This window comes from Hypomesus transpacificus, chromosome 3 (genome assembly GCF_021917145.1).
Source record: "Hypomesus transpacificus isolate Combined female chromosome 3, fHypTra1, whole genome shotgun sequence".
Classification (NCBI taxonomy): Eukaryota; Metazoa; Chordata; class Actinopteri; order Osmeriformes; family Osmeridae; genus Hypomesus; species Hypomesus transpacificus.
The window spans coordinates 4,431,847-4,456,159 of NC_061062.1; the positions used below are offsets into that span (position 1 = coordinate 4,431,847).

Below are 24,313 nucleotides of genomic sequence, written 5' to 3' on the forward strand. Positions count from 1 at the left end.
GAAGGTATTCTGCTCGGACGGGGGACAGAGACAGCCTTGTCTGAACGGAGATGTCGTTGGCCATTATAATGCGTGAGACGCTTTGAGAGTATCTCGGTTTAAATGAAGGCAAAGCCCCCCCCTTCTCTCCCCCCTCTGCCTTACTTAAATTCAGAACAGGAATCCAGCGCCCCGGGGCCACACCAAGTACAGGGGGAGATCAAAAAGAAGGGACAAAAAGAAAGGAGAGTGAAAGGGAAAGAGAGAGGATCCCATGGCAGGCCACCAATAGGACTTCAGCTTAGGTCGCTAACCTAGTTGCCATGCAGCACAACATGCTGCTAGACATCACTGGTCTTAGTCCAGGCCAGGATTTCATTCAGGCCTCAGGTTTGATTCAGTGAGCTTTGCTGTGCACTCACGCAAACACACATTCAGTCAACAGCATCACACACACACAAAGTCATACACATCGGACATACACACACACACACATTCAGTGTGCAAACACACACATACACACAGTCATACACATTCACACAGCACACACTCTGTCATGCAATCACAGTCATACGCACTGACACATGCACACAATCATGCTATCACACACACACAGACACACACAAAGTCACACGCAGTCACACGTACACAGTTACAAAGCCCACATGCCAGTCACATAGCACACACACCCCCAATCACGAACCCCCAGTCACTCACACACAAACACGCACTTCCCCTCTGGGTCCATGTCCCAGTCACATGCCAGTCAATAGTCCCCAGTGTAATGTCCAGTAGCACAGGCATCGGCAGACCGACAGACGTGCCCTCCAGTTCATCTGAGAAGTGAGGGAGTCACCCTGACCTGCCCGCCCTCAGGGAATCACACACATTCCTCCTCTGCCTACACTTCTATTTGGAGTTGATTTGGATTTTCATCCACAGAAATCCCATGGGGATTATGAGCAAAGACATTCGGTAATAGGCTACCGGTTTCTCACACTGGACGGATGGCCTTCTGCGAAGGGGAGAGAGAAAGGGTTTGCGGCGCGAGTCTGACCGGGCGGGAGTGCTGGGTTAAACCCGTGTGCCTTTCAGTTGCAACTACGACAACATCTGCTATCGGCTTCCAAATAAAGACCGGGCGGAAAATAATCCCACATTTGCTTGGAAGCTGGAAGTTTCCATCCAGACAGTGAAGAGCCACAGAAGTTTAATACAACATGTTCAATAAGCGTGTCTCTGCGGAGAGAGGGGGAGAGAGGGAGGGAGGGAGAGACAGAAAAAGGGAGAGGGGGAGAGAGGGAGGGACAGTGAGAGAGAGGGAGAAAGACAGATGGAGAGATGGGGGGAGTGTAAAGGACGGAGAGAGTGTGTAAGAGACGGAGTGTAAGAAAGTGTAAGAGAGAGAGAGAGCGTACGAGAGAGAGAGAGTACGAGAGAGAGAGAGAGAGAGAGAGAGAGAGAGAGAGAGAGAGAGAGAGAGAGAGAGAGAGAGAGAGAGAGAGAGAGAGAGAGAGAGAGAGAGAGAGAGAGAGAGAGAGAGTGTAAGAGAGAGAGAGAGGTAGGAGAAGAGATGGTACATGCCAGCTGGAACACCAGGTGGTACAGTAAGGCAGGGCCCTCCCTTTTGTAGCTCCCGAGACAATCATAAAAATGGCTAAAACAGTAGAACCTCTAAATGGCAAATTCTCATCCTAACTATATTAGGTATTGCCTATGGAGGTTGTGGACAGGAGGCCTATGACAATATTATCCTGAGCTCAGGCTCTCCTCCTCTGCTGGGCAGTCAGGGAGTAGAGGAGGTGATGGAAGCAACCACAATCTCCTTTTAAAGTAGCAGTCTAGCATTCTTCTGTGACATCACCACCCTGACGTTCCGAGGGTGAGAAGCCGAGAGTGTCAGACCTCACCCGGACCTTGACACATATCCTTCACCCTGGTTCAGACCTCGTCATCGTACCTCACCCTGGTTCAGACCTCATTATCCTACCTAACCCTGGTTCAGACCTCGTCATTGTACCGCACCCTGGTTCAGACCTCGTCATCCTACCGCACCCTGGTTCAGACCTCGTCACCGTACCGCACCCTGGTTCAGACCTCGTCATCGTACCGCACCCTGGGTCAGACCTTATCATCGTACCGCACCCTGGTTTAGACCTCATCATCCTACCTCACCCTGGTTCAGACCTAGTCATCGTACCGCACCCTGGTTCAGACATCGTCATCCTACCTCACCCTGGTTCAGACCTCATCATCCTACCTCACCCTGGTTCAGACCTCACCCAGAGCTCATCATCCTACCTCACTCTGGTTCAGACCTCACCCAGACATCATCCTACCTCACCCTGGTTAAGACCTCACCCAGACCTCATCATCCTACTTCACCCTGGTTGAGACTAGGACTGGGCGATTTATAAATATATCTAAAATATCTAAATATTGTCAAAATGTTTACGATATTCGATATATATCTCGATATGTTTGCATTTGCAAAAAAAAAAAACATGATTTTAATTTGCCCCCAATTAATGTCTTTACTCTTTATAATGTTTTTGTATGATTTGTGCTGTGTTGTACCCCTTGCATTCTTGTGTGTGTTTGTATACTCAATAATTGATTGTATTTCTGCCTTTATGCAATAATAAAAATATGAAGAAAAATATTTCAAGTACGCTTGAATTTGTAATATTTGATATTCACAACATTTTCAAATTTTACATTGTCGTCAAAATTATTATGATATTATCTATAATATTCGATATATCGCCCAGCCCTAGTTCAGACCTTTTCATCCTACCTCACCCTGGTTCAGACCTCATCATCCTACCTCACCCTGGTTCAGACCTCATCATCCTACCTAACCCTGGTTCAGACCTCGTCATTGTACCGCACCCTGGTTCAGACCTCGTCATCCTACCGCACCCTGGTTCAGACCTCGTCACCGTACCGCACCCTGGTTCAGACCTCGTCATCGTACCGCACCCTGGGTCAGACCTTATCATCGTACCGCACCCTGGTTTAGACCTCATCATCCTACCTCACCCTGGTTCAGACCTAGTCATCGTACCGCACCCTGGTTCAGACATCGTCATCCTACCTCACCCTGGTTCAGACCTCATCATCCTACCTCACCCTGGTTCAGACCTCACCCAGAGCTCATCATCCTACCTCACTCTGGTTCAGACCTCACCCAGACATCATCCTACCTCACCCTGGTTAAGACCTCACCCAGACCTCATCATCCTACTTCACCCTGGTTGAGACTAGGACTGGGCGATTTATAAATATATCTAAAATATCTAAATATTGTCAAAATGTTTACGATATTCGATATATATCTCGATATGTTTGCATTTGCAAAAAAAAAAAACATGATTTTAATTTGCCCCCAATTAATGTCTTTACTCTTTATAATGTTTTTGTATGATTTGTGCTGTGTTGTACCCCTTGCATTCTTGTGTGTGTTTGTATACTCAATAATTGATTGTATTTCTGCCTTTATGCAATAATAAAAATATGAAGAAAAATATTTCAAGTACGCTTGAATTTGTAATATTTGATATTCACAACATTTTCAAATTTTACATTGTCGTCAAAATTATTATGATATTATCTATAATATTCGATATGTCGCCCAGCCCTAGTTCAGACCTTTTCATCCTACCTCACCCTGGTTCAGACCTCATCATCCTACCTCACCCTGGTTCAGACCTCATCATCCTACCTCACCCTGGTTCAGACCTCACCCAGACCTCATCATCCTACCTCACCCTAGTTCAGACCTCATCATCCTACCTCACCATGGTTCAGACCTCATCATCCTACCTCACCATGGTTCAGACCTCATCATCCTACCTCACCCTGGTTCAGACCTCATCATCCTACCTCACCCTGGTTCAGACCTCATCATCCTACCTCACCCTGGTTCAGACCTCACCCAGACCTCATCATCCTACCTCACCCTAGTTCAGACCTCATCATCCTACCTCACCATGGTTCAGACCTCATCATCCTACCTCACCATGGTTCAGACATCACCCAGACCTTATCATCCTACCTCAGCCTAGTTCAGACCTCATCATCCTACATCACCCTGGTTCAGACCTCATCATCCTACCTCACCCTAGTTCAGACCTCATCATCCTACCTCACCATGGTTCAGACCTCATCATCCTACCTCACCATGGTTCAGACATCACCCAGACCTTATCATCCTACCTCAGCCTAGTTCAGACCTCATCATCCTACATCACCCTGGTTCAGACCTCATCATACTACCTCACCATGGTTCAGACATCACCCAGACCTTATCATCCTACCTCAGCCTAGTTCAGACCTCATCATCCTACATCACCCTGGTTCAGACCTCATCATACTACATCACCCTAGTTCAGACCTCATCATCCTACCTCACCCTGGTTCAGACCTCATCATCCTACCTCACCCTGGTTCAGACCTCCTCATCCTACCTCAACGTCTTCACATACACCCCAATAGAGTTTCCTCTCTCCTCCCATCCTGCCTTTCTCTGTCAAACCTCCCACAACATCAAACATCATAGTAACATCACAGCAAGATCACTGTACACAGAAGGACAGGAACCCTCCTACTCACACACACACAGCCACACCCCACCTCTCTCAGCCAGCAGTCATAGTAAAAATAACCACAGGCAGGATCCCAGTGAGTTACACAAAAAGAAGAAAGGGAATAAGAAAGGAGAAATGACTCACATTCACAGACGTGCTGCTGGGATCGCAGACCACAAAAGCAGTGGTTTAATCACATGTGTATGATGGCTGTTCTCAGGAGATCATATTATGATTTGGGCGCGTTATTCCAGTTCAGTGACTGGAGGGACCCAGTTGTTGGCTGCATGAGAAGCAGCTGTAAAGAGCATTCTGCCTCTGGAGTTATGCAACAGCCCTGCCGTCCTCTAATAGATTTTCTGAACCCATGACAGCTTTCCTGTGCTGTGAGGTGTAGTTAGGATGAAACCATTGAAGGGTAAATGTATTTATTTCAATCCACTGGCAGCAACACACACACACACATCCCATGTGACTGTGCCTTAATCGAGACCGCATCATAACGTTACCTTTGATGTGCACTGCTAGTAACGAAGTGGGGGGTTGTGTACATCTTTGTTTGTCTGTCATGTGGTTGAGAACAGCCTGGTCCTAGGACACAGCTTGACCACAGAACAGTACACAGCTCCCCAAGGAGTGGTCATTTTGAACATATGGCATTGTCACACCCTGGGCAAGAAGCGCAGGAAACACACTCCGAAGCCAATTGGCATAGTTGTGCGTGCCAAGCACAGCAAATCAAATATGTCATGTTTCAAGGATAACTTTAAGGCGATAAATCGGGAGTTAGAATTGATCTCATTCGTACAGCTTGTATTCAGCCTTTTCCCAGAGATCGCGGGTCTGTTTTTTCTGTAGTCAATTATTTACAATACAAGGAATGTGACCACCAACTTTTGTTCCCAAATAGGTGACCGTAATCTGTGGAATGCTGTGAACGTGGATTGATACTATGGTCCATACAATCCTGAACAAAATTGTACTGATAGCGTACATACATTGCGAGGGTCAAGCAAGGCGTCTAGACATGCTACCGTGATGCAATGAATGAATACAATTATAATTCAACAAACGTTTGATAAAAGAAAGACGTGGCACATAGCCGTTTGCTTACCTTACTGATAAATAGCTTACAATTATTTACAAAATTGAGACAAAAAACGATAATTGTTTTCTGTAGTAACAGAAATGGATCAGCTAACGCCTATCTCTATAAAAGTCTAACGTTAGTCTTTAATATTGATAACAGCTAGCTAGCTACAATCGATTAAAGGTTAGCTGACAGAGAGAAGTCAATTGGTAACTGGGCAACTTACCAAAATACACCGTCTTGTCGCACTTTGGACATTTTGAAGCCATGTCGCTCGTTGCAATGGATGAAAGCAGTCTGCTTTGTTTACAATACAAGAAAGAGCTATTGAGTCCACGTTCGCACTGTTACATTCACAAGCGCAAGTGTTCAGTCCACACAGAAGCTGGGAGCATCTCTTTCACAGCAGTCACCGCATCATTTGAATGGCCCCTCCCTCTAGCCCGTCCTCACTTTCTCTTTGGTCGATTTACCGGTCAGTCAAAGACCGGGCGGGAGAGTCGCCAGCAGCGATGTCTACTGGGGCACCCGGCACCCACGTTGTCTTCGTTTTTTTCCAACCGCAGCGGTAGGTAGCCTACTAGGCAGTGTTAGGTTGAAATACAATTCGCCCTTTCACATCGAACTCCAAGGAATGTCTCCGTGCAAGGCTATAAAGTCGAAACTTGGTGGAAGGTTTTACAAATCACGCATGCTCATCGTCAGAGATGGAGACGGAGGGATCAGTTGTCATTTGGATGCGGTAATTACAGGATCCAATCGGGGTCTGATAATTGCACAGCTATCATATGATTCAATCATATCCCATTGTCACACAACAAAGCATGTCTAAATGCTGTAAAAACCTAGACCACTACCGATCTGTCACACATTATATCCCCTTACCCATAAAGCCATAGACCTTATCAGTGCCTCCCTCCAAAAATGCGAGCACTTGTTTCCAACCCATGTGAGCGTTAGGTCATCCATTCACACATGGCTGCTGTCTAGACCGGCGCTGACACAGCGCAGGTCCTGTGCCCGGTAACGACCACATTCTCCAGCTACTTCCCAGAGCAGTGAGAGTTTCCCAGCTGATTAGCACCTCGAAGCCCGCTTGGCTGCCTGTGAGCCTCCATCTTATCTCTTAGCTCACCGTCACCGTTTTAAGAACGCTTTCCATTTAGCCAGTCAGCCAAGCGCGCTGAGAGTGGTCGGGCCTCTCGGACACCCACAGGTCACCAAGGTCTGTGTGTGTGTTGGTCTGTGTGTGTCTATTGGTCTTAGTGTGTGTGTGTCCGTGTGATAGTGTGTGTTCTGGAGGGCATGACAATGTTACCCTTCACGTCTGGTAGTCTGCTGTGGTTGCAGGTTTGTGTTCAGCTGTGATGCAGTCAGGCTCAGTGGAGAGGAGAGGAGAAGAGGAGGAGAGGGTTGGAGAGGAGAGGGGGGAGGGGAGAGGAAAGGAGAGGAGGAGAGGGTTGGAGAGGAGAGGGGGGAGGGGAGAGGGGGGAGGGGAGAGGAGGAGAGGAAAGGAGAGGAGGAGAGGGTTGGAGAGGAGAGGGGGGAGGGGAGAGGAGGAGAGGAAAGGAGAGGAGGAGAGGGTTGGAGAGGAAAGGAGAGGAGGAGAGGAAAGGAGGAAAGAGGAGAAGTGAGGAGAGGGTAGGAGAGGATAGGAGAGGGGGAGGGTAGGAGAGGAGAGGGGGGAGGGGTGGGAAGGAGAGGAGAGGAGGAGAAGGAAAGAGGAGAAGCGAGGAGAGGAGGAAAGAGGAGAATACAGCAGAATGGAGGAACACAGAGAGAAGAGAGGGTGACAGAGATAGGCAGGCAGTAGATGAGGTGACTGGTGACAGGTCCAGAGAACCTGGCAGTGCTCTACTTAGTTGAAGAGGTCTAGAAAGACAGAGAGCAAGGGACAGTTACAGCAGTGGTAAGACTACAGTGTCTGTGCTGTAAAAAAGGACCAGAAGGACGCGGTGATGCTGGAGAATACATGGGAGGGAGGCTGCCACCAGGCTGGGGAGTTGGGGAGAGCTGGGCCCTGAGGCTGGTGGTCCGGCCAGGGGGGGCTGGGGGAATGAGGGGCTGGGGGGGCTGGGGCCTGGACAGATCCAGGTCACTGGCTTCATCCTTCAGCTCATCTGGGACCTGCTTCAGAGTTGCGTCACTCTGTTGCTGCTCTTTGAGGCCCAGCTCATCCACTCCAGAGAGGAGAGGAGGGGAGAGGAGCCAGGAGGGGAAGAGGGAAGAGGGGAGAGGGAGCAAGAGAGAGGGGAGGAGATGGGAGCAGGGGCGAGGGGAGGAGGGCAGAGGGGAGGAGAGCAGTGCGGAGGGGAGCAGGGGAGGAGAGGGGAGCAGAGGAGGAGAGGGGAGCAGGGGAGGAGAGGGGAGCAGAGGAGGAGAGGGGAGCAGGGGAGGAGAGGGGAGCAGGGGAGGAGAGGGGAGCAGAGGAGGAGAGGGGAGCAGGAGAGGAGAGGGGAGCAGAGGAGGAGAGGGGAGCAGGGGAGGAGAGGGGAGCAGAGGAGGAGAGGGGAGCAGGGGAGGAGAGGGGAGCAGGGGAGGAGAGGGGAGCAGAGGAGAAGAGGGGAGCAGGGGAGGAGAGGGGAGCAGAGGAGGAGAGGGGAGCAGGGGAGGAGAGGGGAGCAGAGGAGGAGAGGGGAGCAGGGTTGTGGACCAGGGAGGGGTGTTCCTGGTCACACCTGTCTCAGATGCCCCTCGGGCCGTCAGGCTGCAGTGAACCCTGGAGGACGGAGGGCAGACAGGTGCCTGGGCCCCACAGCCCCGGAGGCACCCGGCATTCCAGCGTTTATGTCGGTGCTTCCTTCCTGACCCCTACTACAACCCCCCCCCCCCCACCACACACACATACACTTCCCCCCACACACAACCCTCCCACACACACACACACACTACCCCGTCCACACACACACTACCCCTCCCCCCACACAACCCCCTCTTACACACTACCTTCCCCACACATGAACTCCCGCCACACAGACACAACCCCCCTACACACACTCTGCCCCCCGCACACACTAACCCTGCACCCCTACTACCCCTCCACGTACACACTACCTCCCCCATACTACGCCCCCACACAGTACTGCACCCCCAACCCCACATACACACACATACACACACACACACTACGCCCCCACACAGTACCCCCCCCACCACACATACACACACACACACTCCGCCCCCACACAGTACCCCCCCCGACCACCATCTCCCCTGTTAACCCTACACACAAAGATACAAACAGTACTGTACACAGTGGTGTGGTCCAGTATCACGTAAAGTAGTGGGCATAGAGTCAATTTACCAAGCCCCTTCCCCCTCCTCCCCACACTGGCACAGACCCTGTGTATCATATATCCATATATCCTGGTGGGCATGCCTCACATACAGTATGTCAGAGTCTCCTCCTCCACTGTACACTCCCACCTAACACCTAACCTACATTCAAAGTCAGGCACATTCCACGTGAGCCATGTGACAGTTGTGCTAGCCAAAGCTGCGAGGCCGCAGAGACACTCCACCCAGCCCGGCAGAGCACAGACCAGGCGGGCCAGCGGCATGCTGCCCCTCTCCAGCTGACGGACACACTTCCCAGTGATTGACGTCACACAGTGCGGTCAGGGCGCTGTGTAAGAGCAAGGCCCTCGACAGACCACACAAACAGCTGAGGGAAATTAGACTGTGTCGTGTGTGTAGGTGTGTGTGAGTGTGTGTAGGTATGTGTGTGTGTGACAGTTCCGATGAAACATGCAATTGCATGTCGAGTGTTGTGCCGTTTTTAAACCGTGTTGGGAACACAGCCTTCTGGCCTGGCGTGAGTCCTGATAAGACAACAGGACTAGGGGAGACAGAGACTCCCTGTCCGGTATGTTTATCAGGCCTGTGGGGATTGAGCTCCCCTTCAGGGAGAGGGCAGGTATCTGGATAGGGAGGACGTGGAGATTGCTTCTTTCTGGCTGCTCTGCCCTGTGTTCTGTCAGGTGAAGGACACTTCTAGTCAACAGACCAGGACTGGCACATGCCTCATCTTAACCAAGCCCCAGTCCTAGCCCCAGCCCCAGCCCTAGTCCTAGTCCTAGTCCTAGTCCTAGTCCTAGTCCTAGTCCTAGCCCTAGTCCCAGCCCCAGCCCTAGTCCTAGTCCTAGTCCTAGTCCTAGCCCTAGCCCTAGCCCAACCCTAGCTCCAGCCCTAGCCCAACCCTAGCCCCAGCCCCAGCCCTAGTCCTAGTCCTAGACACAGGCATCTCACGCCAAACTTTTGATCCAACTTGAGAGCCCTGGGCACAGGCACTGCCTCAGTCCAGTCCAGCTCTAGCTCTCCAACTTCCTGCCCCGCCCACATCTGCAACTGCAGTTACAGTTACAACCACAGCAAGAGAACAATCTACAGCTCCAGCTTACCCTAGCCCGAGCCACAACCACAGCTACATCCCCGGCCCACAGACAAACCTACAGCCGGAGCTCCAGTTCCAGATACTGCCTCAGCCTCTCAGCGTCAACACGAGCCGGAGCTACAGCTAGCTCCTCATACATCTACAGATACTGTTGCACATTCTGCTCCAGTTCAATTCCCGGTTCCAGTCCCCGGCCCCCAGACCGCATGTCCACCGGGGGCTGTGCACTTCAGTTCCACAGAATGTCATTCTCGGCGATGTCGAAATATTGTTTCACTCAGCGCACATCCTAATGGGCCTCTTTAGGGAGTTCCCCTGCTCCCTCCCTGCTCTCTCGGGCCCCCCCTCCCCCCTCGCTCTACTCTCAGCTGCCTATTTATAGACCCCGTATTTACAAATCTGACATTTCATTTTCTACTTTGGGTTCTGTTTACAAAGCGGACATGGAAAAACACATGTTGGTGGTGCACACGTGGAACACTCCCTTTATAAGGCCTGAGGGGGAGAGGGAGGGGAGGAGGGGAGCAATGGGAAAATATTTCATGTTGAATCTTGAATCTGGTCGTCATTTCACTTGTTGTGTGGTTTTCCTCAATGACGGTGCCTTTTCATCCTGGAGGAAGGAGCCTCCAGTTGTAGGGGGACTGACTGCACCACACTGGGTCTGGACAATGTTGGAGAGAGCTACACTGGAAGAGACCACCACACCATGTTCAGTCTCAACACTGGGGAGTCATGTGGCGGAGCGGTTACGGCATCGGGCTAGTAATCTGAAGGTTGCCAGTTCGATTCTGGGCCGGGCCACATGACGTTGTGTCCTTGGGCAAGGCACTTCACCCTACTTGCCTCAGGGAGAATGTCCCTGTTCTTACTGTAAGTCGCTCTGGATAGGAGCGTCTGCTAAATAACTTAACGTAAATGTAAACACTGTGCCCTTGTGTTTTCAAGACAAAAAAACAAAGTCACTAACCTACTGCTGAACAAACAGCTTCTGCCTGTTCTGTCTGTTTAGGGTTTTTTACGCGCTCGTTGCACATTGTTTTACCCGTGACGGATTGGTCGTCGATACCTCTGCGTCTGTGATCCATTGCTTAACGACGGGAGTCAGGGCGTGTGTGGGTGGGGATTGTGCTGTGAGAGCTCTTCTGTTGCTGCTTGGCCACTCTGCCTGATGAGGCGTTCAATACAGACACCAGCACATCCACCCCTGGCTCTATCTGCGGTTCAACAACTTGGCAGCCTGAATTGCTTCATTTATTCAGTCAGATATGTCAGTGCTGTTGTGTGTGTTTACAATGTGTCAGCCCTGTTTTGGGCTTTCGCTGCGATTTCCCACGATTAATACATTTACATTTAGCAGACGCTCTTACCCAGAGCGACTTATAGTAAGTACAGGGACATTCTCCCAGAGGCAAGTAGGGTGAAGTGCCTTGCCCAAGGACACAACGTCAATTGGCACGGCCGGGAATCGAACCAACAACCTTCTGATTCATAGCCCAACTCCCTATCCGCTCAGCTATCTGACCCCCCCTTAATATGATGGACTCAGTTGAATCTTCCGATTTACGCGAGGGAATCCTTCAACACGCAGACGAAATGCATCCCCGAACAGCGACGTTTTTTCCCATACGCAGTAGATATCTAATCTCCCTCTACAGACGAGAGGACACAGATTCGAAGCAGCGGTCCTCTTCCCAACAGCAAAGCCCACAAGAGAAGATGTCCCCGAGTCTGTTTTGTTTTACTGCTCCACTATCTTCGATGGGAGCTTCCGCTTCCAAGTGTACAGTGACAGCATCTGCCGGCAGGAGACTCCCTCTCGGCCCCTCGGAGAATCCATGCTCAGCTCCGACTGAACTGACCGAGGCTCTGGAAAACGAGCTTCAGCACACACAGCCGAACAAAGAGGAGTCTGTTCCTACACAGGCGGAGAAGGGGGAACTTTTACTCCTCGGGTCCGAGGCAAAGTGACGAGTTTTGTCCGGCAATTTCCACCGTTTCCTTTCACGTGACGTGAAGGGTTCCCGCTGTCAGTGTCCTCAGGTTTGTAAATACAGACGGTCTACAGTACACGGAGGGTGGAGGGCAAAACAAAGCCTGACTCCCCCACACGGCAGTGCAGGCCCCATCCTGTGGTTGGCAGCTCTGAGGGGCCCTTCGTGGGCCTCTCCTGGACCTCCAGCGCTGTGGCCTCCTGGATAACAGCTTGCCCCGCTGACTGCCTGCCCCCTCCCCCCAGCCTTCTCACCACGACTTCACAGCACACCTGATCCTCCCTTATCCTGCCTTTCATCTCTCCTATCCTGGGGGCCCACTGATCTGAGCGGGAGGCTGTGTCTGGTTAGACGACGCCTAGTTGGACATGGAGCATGGCCTGTGACTGCACACAACTCATCATTACATACAGGAAGAAAGATAGATAAATACAGAGAGAGAGAGACTAGGTCAGTCAGACAGACAGACAGACATAGAAACAGGTATCATCAATGTGACTAGAAAATCAACCCTGAACATACGTTCGCGTGACTAAATCAAAACAATCCCATGGATTCGCAGCTGTAGCCTTTGCAAATGTGACTTGAAGTGTGTGTCGACCGGTGGAATGTTGTCGGCGACAACCCATTAAAAAAAAACACCAAACAACTGTTCCGTCTACGCAGCAGTCATCTCTATCCGGTTTGTGACTCTCTCGAATGCAGTTGCCGTTCCACAGATATGGTTACCATGGTTTTCTCCAGCCTCCTCTCCACCTGCCTGCCTGCCTGCCTGCCTGCCTGCCTGGGCAGCAGTCAGCTGTCCCAGGGAGGTCGGGCTGCTCCTGGTATTCCTGGCTCTTCCTGCCCAGTCTGGGCAGGGACAGCGTTCTGCAGCAGGGCGGGGCAGATGGACACCATGTTCTTTGGCTGCCTGGGAGGGGCAGCTGGAGGGGGGGGGGGGTGGGGCCTTCTCCATCGGGCCAGACACAGTCGGCTGTCTCACCATGCGACGGCACGGCCTCCCGTCAGGCTCCTTCTCAGTGTCCACACCTTGTCTGCGCGAGCAGAGCCTCTTTACGAGGGCATCGGTCTGAGTATCTGTGACCAACGTGAGCAAGTGGGTTGATCCTGTTGGATTTAGCGACGGTTTCTCGAACTGCACTGGCAGCCGTTTCGCCATTTCTGGGGTCTGTTTGGAAGCCGAGCCAGGCTCTGTGGCGAGTGAAGAGGGTGGCTCTCAGAGAATTCTCTTTCAACTCGGTAATGTGTGACCAGACCCTTCAATGCGTTGCCCTTATCTGAACAGTGGTCCCCACACCCAAACTGCCTGAGTTCCACCATCTACAAACACTGTTACACAAACCTACACACACACACACACGCACGTACACATACACACACACACACACAGTACAGATGTGCAAACACACAGGCCTCCTTATCAGAAAGAACACTTAGTAAACAGGAAAAGGATAATGGAAGGACATGCCCAGGGCAGTACTGTGAATACGATGATGTCAGGGTTTGAGGTCTGCAAGGCAGAACTGTGTGTTGGTAGCCATGAGACTCGTCACTGACCCTTACCAAATCAATTAGTGGGGTGTCCGTACCACTGTCAGGCATTTCTCCACTGCCTACCGCTCGTGACCGCCTGGCTCTGAAGGGAGCATTCGAGGACAATGGAGACATGGGTTTAGAGCGCCTTTTAGTGGTTGATAAAGGGAACTGCACACAGGAACGTCCAGTCACTCTTTGTTGGTGGAGTGGCTGCATGCACTGAGTGGGAGATCGAAACATCTCCTTTGAGATTAAACATACTTTTGGGTATCTGATATCATTTCGCCATCAATGTCCTATATTAGTATTAAATGTGCGACTTGGGATATTCATTTTTTTAACAGTGGGGATCTGAGATGTGTTGGCTAGTTCTACTGAACGCAGTACAACAGTGCCCCCTGCTGTCTGGTCATTTGCATCACATACTGTCGGAGAAGGCGGAAACAATCAGTTATTTGAAAGCTTCAGTTCATTGCTTAAACGTTTACTTGTTCTTGACCTTGCAGCATCCATGGTAGCAACTAAAGTACGCATGTGTGTGTGAAGTAACAATTCACAATGACATTGGGGAGTAAGTACATTCACTATTCATTCTTACACTGTTTTCCTGTGTGCAGTAAATCCCATCCACTGCACTGAACGTAACTCAAAAGATGCCAAAATAAAGATGGAGGACTTCCAACCAAACAACTGTAATGGTGTCTTGCAACATACATCATTTACATCCTGTCTCTTGTAGTTCTCTCCTTTACCACAGAGAGGAGGCTGCAGATCGAGGTGGAAAGGAGAGGAGAGGGGAGGAGAGGAGAGGAGGAAAGGTTCCACTGCAGAATCATCCGTGGGAGTTTCTGCAGATGTAGTTGAGATTGTGTCGAACAACACTTGCATGATGAGAAGCCCTCAACCCTCCAGTGAGTAACATGCAGTTACTGCACCAATCAGACAAACGCATGGACATCTTATACAGTACCTCTCAGCCTGTCTCTCTGCTTCTCTTCCCTGCTGATACCTCTTTGCCTGTCTGTCTGACAGGAGAAGCAACACATCTCGGCCTGCCTGTCTGTCTGGCAGAACATCTGGCTGTGCAACAAGAGAACCAGAGGATCTTCACAGCAGTGAGCCGCCAGGAAAACAAATATTGGAGGAGAGTAGACACTAGAGAATGGAGAACAGCGGAGGAGAGGCGAGGGGAGGGGAGTGCGGAGAAAAAAAGAAGAGAAGAGAAGGAGAGTGAAGGAGGAGGATGAGAGGAGAGGAAGAGAGACCAGCACCCTGGGTTCCACCTAGAACAAGGAAACACAGTTGGACACTATTTGTGGCCTAAAAGTGTACTTTTAGTATGCTAAATATAATGCTAACTCGCTCACATACTCACTCACAGACTACTGAGCACTACTTTTTAAGCTTTATGACTGATTCAGCCGGAGATTTTAAAAGCCTAGTCAGGATTACACCGTCTTCAGACACACACACTCACTCTGGCATTCATACACATCACTCGAGACAATAGAATCCCTCCTTTGCATCCACAGAATCACTGCATTGGAAAATAAGCACTTGGGGTAACCTGAATAAAAGGCCTGTGATTGGCTCAAAATAATCATGTGACCACGGACGGTGTAGTCTCCACACTGCCTGGACTAGTAATTGAGGTTTCCAGATGGTATGGATCAGAACCTAGCCACAGCATTCCTCCATTGTGGAAGGCTGCTCGTCTATAGAAAAAGCTCCCCACCTAATCAAACACAGTACAGTGTCGGATCAGAACCCACCCTCCGGGAAAGACCGGACCCCATGCTCAGACATAAACAACCCTTCTCGTAGGGCACCTTCTTCAACAGACCCATGTATTTGTAAAGGAGAGATCGTGGAAGGGACTGTGAAGGCAGGTTTGGAGGCTGCATCTCTGTCAGAAGTGATGTAGAAGTGAATGAGTAGGCCTGCAGTGCTGTTGGACTGATCTAACAAAGGGTGAAAAGTGTGAAAAATGGTCTTCATTTCAAACATTTACTGACCAAGTATTTACACTTTGAAGTGGTTGCAGCCAACAGTGTCTGAAAGCAATCTTGTGCGTTAAATGCACCGTGTATTGAAGGCTATGGCTTTGCCTCTATAATCTTTTCTTGTGGAGCAGTAATTGCTCCCGATAACACATTACATGACACACAATAGAGTAGAACTGTAATTACAATGGATTGAAGAATTGTATACCGGCCTGATAAAAGTTTACTTAGACAGCAACAGTTGTGTGGGCCCTCTTCTTTTGTCCCCTCGGTCAGAAGATTTGAGCATTGTTTAGTTTTTTTCACCGGGAGGCGGGGTAGGGAGAAAGGCAGGCCACTGATGTTGGCTCAATGGTGCCCCCCTCCCCCTTCCGCTGCCTCAACCCACTCGGTCGTGCGCCGACTTCCAGGGGAAACCGCTTTGTTACGAACGGTGTCCAAATTTTACGCGGGTTACCCAAGGCCGAGTCAATTAATACGACACGGCCCACAGAAGCAGCTTTTGGAGAAAAAAATATGAGTACTGTCTCTTTAAGGTGTCTTGGCTAGTCCGCTTCGTATTGATCAATCCACCATTTTCCAACACACAGCGGCGGCAGTGGAAACAGAGCTACGGCCGCGAGAGATACCCCTACCTGGAGACGCCAGGACCCGGGGCAGTCATGGCAGCGAACATGTACCGGGTTGGAGGTAAAGGAACCTATTTTGGGTCGTTTCTGTGTGCTTTACGTCGCGCTGGACGTGGTTCGTCGCGGGTTTTAAGCATGGTCTAGCCTTCCTCATTTATTTCCTACAGCTAAAGTGCCTGTGTGCTTCAGAGGATGATGATGGTGACTGTGAGGAGGAGGAGGATGGCGATGAAGAGTATGGGTTTAGCTAGAGACTCCGTATTTTCTCCTGTATTTTTTTTTCATTGTGGGAACATTGTCCTTTACATTTGTTATACTTGAATAAGAAGCAGGACGGCGAACTCGCCTCTCTTTCACACTAAAGCCACGACCATCTTTTTGAAGTGAAGTTTGTTTAGCTTTTATGTCAGTACTGTAAGCTTGCTTGACTTGCTAGCTAGCTAACTTAGTTAGCTGGTCGGCTAACGAGCCAATCCAAGGTCGGGAAAGATGCTTAGGAGTCCCAGGTTGTGGGTCTCTAAAGTGAGATCGTTCCAAATGTGTTACTAGAATTGGGCGTCTCTTTACTTTCAGAAGTTAAGCAACTTTGTCAAACTTCGAAAACAGTCAAAATATTTCAATGTGATATAAAGATGTAATGGCCTGTTATTATGTCTATGGGATATACATTGACTTACACGCCATGTACTTTAGAACCTTGTAAACTTCTCTTCTGTCTCATCTGAACTGGTCTGTGATAGTTAGGGTTTTGTCTGTATAGCCAGACTCGTCCCATAACAGGGCCATCAACAGAATATTGACAAACATTAGTAGTGGGAAAGTATTTTGTCTGTACCCGTAACTTCACCAGAAAGTCACAAATTGTGAATGACAGTCAGACAGGGAGTGATGGATGGTCAGTGTGACCAGTCTTAAAAACACAAGATCCTTGGACTGGTACCGTAGTTCTATAAAGTTGTACTGTTCTCTCAGTGGGTTTTCAGGTGTTCATATGTCTATGAGACAACCCACTTGTCCATCAAGCAAGTGAATAATATTCAATGCGATGGGGGCTAATTGCCTCCAGTGAAATGGTCAAGGAACAGCCAGTGTGACTGTTAATATCTGGTGTGTGTGTGTGCGCGTGTTGTGTGTGTGTGTGTGCGCGTGTTGTGTGTGTGTGTGCGCGTGTTGATCTTTTAAGACGGGCCAGATACTGCATCTTTTTATGACTCGATGACATGCTTATTATTCAGCGGAACGCTCAAGCTGTGTCTGGCAGTCCAGTCGACCCAACATTCTGCGGTCACTCAAGTGAACCCAGGTTTAAACCAGGGTTGTAGGTTTAAACCAGGGCTGTAGGTTTAAACCAGGGTTATTGGTTTAAACCAGGGCTGTAGGTTTAAACCAGGGTTATTGGTTTAAACCAGGGCTGTAGGTTTAAACCAGGGTTATTGGTTTAAACCAGGGCTGTAGGTTTAAACCAAAATGATAGGTTTTAACAAGGCCTGTAAGTTTACACCAGAGTTATATGTTTAAACCAGGGCTACATGGTTAAACCAGGACTGTTGGTTTAAACCAGGGTTGTATGTTTTGTGTTTCCCCAGGATTTTTTCTGGGGGGGGGGGGGGGCTAAATGTAACCTCCCATTCATTTTCAATAGAAGTCAGGTGACAGGCCCCGCAAGGCAGTGTGAGATACCTGGCAGCGCGAGATACCTGGCAGCGCAAACAGGTAGCCTAGCAAGAGAACCAAACCCTATTCTATGGGTTTATTAGGGCATTTGTGGATGAGCAAAAGTATGTTGCCAGTCAAAACTAAACTAGCTAGCCTAACACGGCTAGCACAGTATATGTTATTCCCAGCACCACGCCGCTTCAAGGAGCGAAGAGGTCAACTCCTGTGAATTTCGTCTCTGCCAGTGGATCTCGTGTACTTATCGACAGGCGATCAGGTGCAAATAACAAGGGTGACGTTATGCAAACTTTCTCAAATAAATTGAAAAAGTGAGAATGAACAGCGTTATCTGACGCGTCTGTTTTTTGGAACATACAGGCAAATTGTTTTGTCATTCTTTAAGGGGGGGGGGGGGGGGGGGGGGTCGCCCCCCAAAACAATGCTAGGGGAAACACTGAGGTTTAAAGCAGGGCTGTAAGTCTAAACCAGGAGCAGGTGAACTCAGAGCTGCAGGTTTAACACGTTCGTTCATATAGCCTAATGGCTTACCCCATTTGGCATCGAGATGAAAAGTGAGTAACCATGCTGATGCGCCGTCAGTCCGGGACCTTTACCCGTCTAAGGAAGCATCAGCAGCAAGCCTGCTCGTGTTGAGCCTCGACAACCACTGACTTCCTGTGTGAGTGAAGCTGGGACGGAGCCCCGGTCCGATGTCTTCGCTTCTCATCCCCAGCTGGAGCAGAGCGATGCTGCCTCCAGTCAAGTCACACGACTGCATTTGACAGGTCACTCATTTAGCGGACTCTTTGAGCCAAAGCGACGCACAGACGGCGCACAGAGGAAAAGCCGGAGCAGCGTTCTCGGCCGCGCCGTGGACGAGGAATACGAAGAGTCTGTCCGACTCACTCAGTCCCTCACCAGTAGGATTGAGACACGGAGTGTGGATGAGGCTGTGGAGAAGCTCCAGTCTGTACTCGGGGAGACGGCCTGGTTAGAGCGTCTGGCAGTGGCAGACGGCAACAGTATGAAAATAGGTGTGTGATTGGTTCAGCAGGAGGTTGAGTTCTGGTACCTGCCATCTCCATAGAAACCTTCATACCATATCTGTGTCCTGTGTCCTGTGGTTCCTGCTCTATGCAGGAGCGTGTGTGTGTGTGTGTAAGTGACTGTGTGCTTACCTGTTTGTGTACTCGTGTGTGCGTGCATGTGTACCTGTGTGCGTTTGTGTGTGTGCTTGTGTGTGTTTGTGTGCGTGCGTGGGAGGATGTTCTCCATCTTCCTCTCCTGCTTGTTGCTGTTGCCCTACTCTCTCCTGTCCTTGTTTCTCTGTGTTTCAGTGTCTCCCATACAGTCATGGTCTCTCTTCTCTCTCTCCTTTCTCCCTCTCTCCTCTCTCTCTTCTCTCTCTCTGCTCACATCTGGGCGGCCGGTCTCTATCTGTGGTTCGTATTTATTCTGTTCTTCAGTAATCAGTCACTTGCGTATGCATAAACTCAGTCAACCACTCACTCATTCACTCACTCTACTACTCGCTCACTCTACTGCCAATCTGGTTACTGCCTGTCTGTCTGCCTGTCCGTCTCATCTGTCATTTCTCCGTCTGACTCTTTTTGTCTGCTTGTCTGTCTTCTTGCTCTCTCTTGATGTCTGTTTGACTGTTGGTGTGTCTCTTCTGTCTGTCTGTCTGCCTCTCTTTCTGTCAGTCTGACTCTTTCTGTCAGTCTGCCTCTCTTTCTGTCTGTCTGCCTCTCTTTCTGTCTGTCTGCCTCTCTTTCTGTCAGTCTGCCTCTCTCTGTCAGTCTGCCTCTGTCTGCCTCTCTTTCTGTCTGTCTGCCTCTCTTTCTGTCAGCCTGTCTCTCTCTCTCTCTCTCTGGCCTGGTTTGATTCCACTCCGCCGACTCTCTCTCGGGGGCTCAGCAACATGCCTTGATTGGCTCCCACCGAATTTGACTGCACTGTGACGTCGCAGGCGTTAAGGCCCTGTGATTGGCCGTGGCTGGCAGCGGGGGATGGGAGAGGGCAGAGCCGGGGCTGTGGGCACACACAGGCAGAGATGGCGGGAGGGCTGGCAGGAACACCGAGGCTGAGTGGAGCTGGCTGAATGCGGAGCCGATACCGCGCACACGCTCACCTACACTGGGAACCGCCACTGGAAGTCCAGAGCCCAAACTGGGTCATAGAACCCAGAACCCGGGCGGTGGAACCAGACTCACGGAACCCAGATTTGGGTTACAGAACGCGCAGACCCAGACTTTGAGAAAGCAGAACCCGAATCGCAGAACCCAAAGATGTCGGGTCCCAGAACCTGAATCGCAGAATCCAGATCTTGGATTTCAGAACGAATAACCTGGGTCGCAGAGACCAGAACTTGAATCACCCAACCCAGAACCAAGTCAGTACCCTGTTCATCCTTCACATGGAAGCTTTCCAAAGCTGGCGTGTGAGAGAGAAAGACAACATTTGTCCCTGTCCGCGGCTGATTGTCGTTTTTCACGAGTGCTAGGTTTGTCTTTTGTAGCGTTTGGAGCGTGCAGCTTTCTCCGCCTGGGATGTTTGGCTGCTCTGGGCCGGGTGTCTCCCTGGCTCTCTCCGGTCGTTCCGCCTGCCAGCATAACAGGCCTACCCAACACGGGGTTTCAACACCAGCGCTCTTCTAAGGCCCTGTTGGGGGACTGAGCCATGACCTTTGACACACATGAATGGTATGCTTTTACCCTCCCAGTGATACTAGGGTCCTACACAGACACGGGTGTTCTGTGCAAGCTGCTTGGGTGGCTCTGTACTGGAGAGAAATCTCCAAAAACCATGAAGTCATTTGATATCGTTATATATCACGTGGTGTAGGCACGCCAGCGTAGGATATTGGTGGGTGTGTGGAGTGTGTGTGATATTAGTGTACCTGTGTGTGTGTGAGAGAAATCTGTGTGTGTGCACGTGATATCAGTGTACCCTCGTTTTGTGTGCGTGTGCATATGCTGCAGGTGCATATAGTTACCCAGACAACCCTTTGCTATGGTTATATTTGCCCTGGGGAAAGGAGAGGGAGGAAGAGGGGGGGGGGGGGGGGGTGTATTGGAGGAGGTGGAGAGGTGGGGGGAGAGAGGAAGGAACTGCTCCAGTTAGCTTACCAAGTGCGGGGTATGAAGTGACTGCAGCCAGGGGAAGGGTTAAGACCAGGCACCATACCAAACCTGGGCCCTGAGGGGGACATCCTGGGGAGGGGCCAGCCCTGCTCCCTGGGGCCCTGCCTGGGGGGGGGGGGGGGACAGGAGGAAGGTGGGGGGTGTAGAATTAAGGGGAGATGGAGGAGAAAGGGGAGGTGGAGGTGGGGAGGTTTTCACAATGTATGCTTCATGTTTTGGCTACTTGCAATGTTTGGGACTATCACGTTGTTATGATCAGTGACCTATGCTCTTTTGTAAGCTCTCTCTTGGAAGTCGCTTTGGATAAAAGCGTCTGCTAAATGAATAAATGTAAATGTAATGTGGAAGGATGGATGGAAGAGGATGGGATGACAGAGGAGGGGGAGTGGAGGAGGGGGGGGGGCGGTTGGAGGAAGGGTGAAGAGGAGGAGGAAGACAGGGGAAGGAGGGGAGAGCAGAGGAGACGGCACCGTGAATGGGAACTGAAAGTTGGAAGCCACGTGTGTTGGTGTACTGTACGCAGATCGTTCTAAACACTGCGCCTGGCAACATTACGAGGCCTGGCGAGGCCTTCCATTCAAAGCCGTTTTGAACTCATTGATCAGACGCTATGACTAAACACAGGAACACTGTCTTTGACTGTTGATTTCTGAATGGCTGCAGTGAAGGGACCCAACTAATTTTTCTTCCTCCCGCCCTCCATTCCCCCCTGTCTCTCGTTTCCTCTTTCTCTCACTCCCTCCTCTCTCTCCCTGATCCTCACCCCCTCCTCTCTCTCCTCTCCCCGTCTTTCCCTATCCCCTCACTCTCTCTCTCTCCTCCCCCTCTCTCCTCATTCCCTCCTCTCTCCCTCCTCCCCCTCTCTCCCCCCCCCCTCTTTCTCCTTCTCAGATTATGTGTACTTTGAGAATTCATCCAGTAACCCACTGCTCATCAGGAGAATAGAGGAGCTCAACAAGGTGAGTGGAACGTCTCCACCCTCTCACTGCATCTCTCCTCCTCCACCCTCTCACTGCATCTCTCCTCCTCCACCCTCTCACTCCATCTCTCCTCCACCACCCTCTCACTCATCTCTCTTCCAGCCTCTCATCCATCTCTCCTCCACCCTCTCACTGCATCTCTCCTCCTCCACCCTCTTACTCCATCTCTCCTCCTCCACCCTCTCACTCCATCTCTCTTCCACCACCCTCTCACTCCATCTCTCCTCCACCACCCTCTCACTGCATCTCTCCACCACCACCCTCTCTCTCCATCTCTCCTCCACCCTCTCACTCCATCTCTCCTCCACCCTCTCACTGCATCTCTCCTCCTCCACCCTCTCACTCCATCTCTCCTCCTCCACCCTCTCACTTCATCTCTCCTCCACCCTCTCACTCCATCTCTCCTCCTCCACCCTCTCACTCCATCTCTCCTCCACCACCCTCTCACTCCATCTCTCTTCCAGCCTCTCATCCATCTCTCCTCCTCCACCCTCTCACTGCATCTCTCCTCCACCCTCTCACTGCATCTCTCCTCCTCCACCCTCTCATCCATCTCTCCTCCACCCTCTCACTGCATCTCTCCTCCTCCACCTCTTACTCCATCTCTCCTCCTCCACCCTCTCACTCCATCTCTCTTCCACCACCCTCTCACTCCATCTCTCCTCCACCACCCTCTCACTGCATCTCTCCACCACCACCCTCTCACTCCATCTCTCCTCCTCCACCCTCTCACTCCATCTCTCCTCCTCCACCCTCTCACTGCATCTCTCCTCCTCCACCCTCTCACTCCATCTCTCCTCCTCCACCCTCTCACTTCATCTCTCCTCCACCCTCTCACTCCATCTCTCCTCCACCACCCTCTCACTGCATCTCTCCTCCACCCTCTCACTGCATCTCTCCTCCACCTCTCACTCCATCTCTCCTCCACCTCTCACTCCATCTCTCCTCCACCACCCTCTCACTCCATCTCTCTTCCACCCTCTCACTCCATCTCTCCACCACCCTCTCACTCCATCTCTCCTCCACCACCCTCTCACTCCATCTCTCCTCCTCCACCCTCTCACTCCATCTCTCCTCCACCTTCTCACTCCATCTCTCCTCCACCCTCTCACTCCATCTCTCCTCCTCCACCCTCTCACTCCATCTCTTCTCCACCCTCTCTCTCCTCCTCCCGTCTGTACACTCCAGTCTTATTATGACCTTTCACCCTGAAGGCCACAAAGTTCAGGGGTTAGACAGGACCTCTGGAGAGGGAGTGAGAGATGAGTCGTCAAACGGCAGTCGTCAAACGCTGTTGTCTGAAAGTCTGTGTTGCTGTCACACAAGCCTCAACCTCCACTCGCTTGTCTACAGACGTCGCGTGACGTCGTCGGGCCTGTTGCCGTGGTAACCCCGTTTGTCTGTTTGCAGACGGCCAATGGGAACGTCGAGGCCAAAGTGGTGTGTTTCTTCCGACGCAGAGACATCTCCAGTACACTCATCGCCCTGGCAGACAAGCACGCCAGTGAGTAACACTTCACCCCAGTTCCTCTACTCTATTCTACTCTTGCTCTACGCTGGCCTACTCTACTCTGTTTTGATCTGCTCTGCTCTACACTGCACTACTCTAGCCTGCTATGCTCCACTCTGGCCTACTCTACTCTACCCAAGCCTACCCTAGCCTGCTCTTCAGCCTGCAGGGGTGTGTGTGTGTGTGTTTGTGTGTTAGCTGGCTCTGCAGTGTGAGCTACTGTTTGGAGAGGAGGGCTGAGCTGTGGAGCCAGAGCGCTGAGGGCTTCAGAGAAAGAGAGAGAGAGGGAGAGAGAGAGGGAGAGAGAGAGGGGGAGAGAGAGGGGGAGAGAGAGAGAAAGAGAAAGAGAGAGAGGGAGAGAGGGAGAGGGGGAGGGAGAGAGGGAGGGAGGGGGAGAGGGAGAGAGAGGGGGAGAGCTTCAGAGAGAAGAAGAGATTGAGAGGGAGAGAAAGAATCTAGTGGAGGTTTGTCCGTGACAACCCCTCAGACTGCAGCAATATGTCTGCCTGTCTGTCTGCCTGCCTATCTGTCCCCACATGTCCCTCTGGCTGGGTCTCCACACCAGCACTATGCTAGATGACCACTGATGCAGGTTCCTCTGGTCTGATTGACCTCCTGGTACAGTGAGCCGTCTGTTGGGTCCATTTACACACCAGCCGTCACGTGTGAGAGCGCGTGTGTTTGAGAGCGCGTGTGTTTGAGAGAGTGTGTGTGTGAGTGAGTGTGTGTTTGAGAGAGTGTGAGTGTGTGTGTGTTTGAGAGTGTGTGTTTGAGAGCGTGTGTGTTTGAGAGTGTGTGTGTCTGAGAG

At 51.0% G+C, this 24,313-nt stretch overlaps 2 protein-coding genes across 2 annotated transcripts in view; one reads left to right on the forward strand and one right to left on the reverse strand.

The window, feature by feature from the left end:
* Positions 1-6,927, reverse strand: part of LOC124466371 (cysteine-rich protein 2-like) — a 15,864-nt gene extending 8,937 nt beyond the window's left edge. Inside the window, exon 1 of the mRNA XM_047018202.1 lies at positions 5,885-6,927. Coding sequence (XP_046874158.1) covers positions 5,885-5,927 — 43 coding nt within the window. The 5' untranslated portion in view covers positions 5,928-6,927. The remainder of the gene's footprint in view (positions 1-5,884) is intronic.
* An 8,904-nt stretch (positions 6,928-15,831) lies between these two features.
* mta1 (metastasis associated 1) overlaps positions 15,832-24,313 on the forward strand; it is a 34,881-nt gene continuing 26,399 nt past the window's right edge. The window contains exons 1-3 of the mRNA XM_047018068.1: positions 15,832-16,277; positions 21,907-21,974; positions 23,406-23,499. Of these exons, the coding sequence (XP_046874024.1) occupies positions 16,250-16,277; positions 21,907-21,974; positions 23,406-23,499 (190 nt within the window). The 5' untranslated portion in view covers positions 15,832-16,249. The remainder of the gene's footprint in view (positions 16,278-21,906; positions 21,975-23,405; positions 23,500-24,313) is intronic.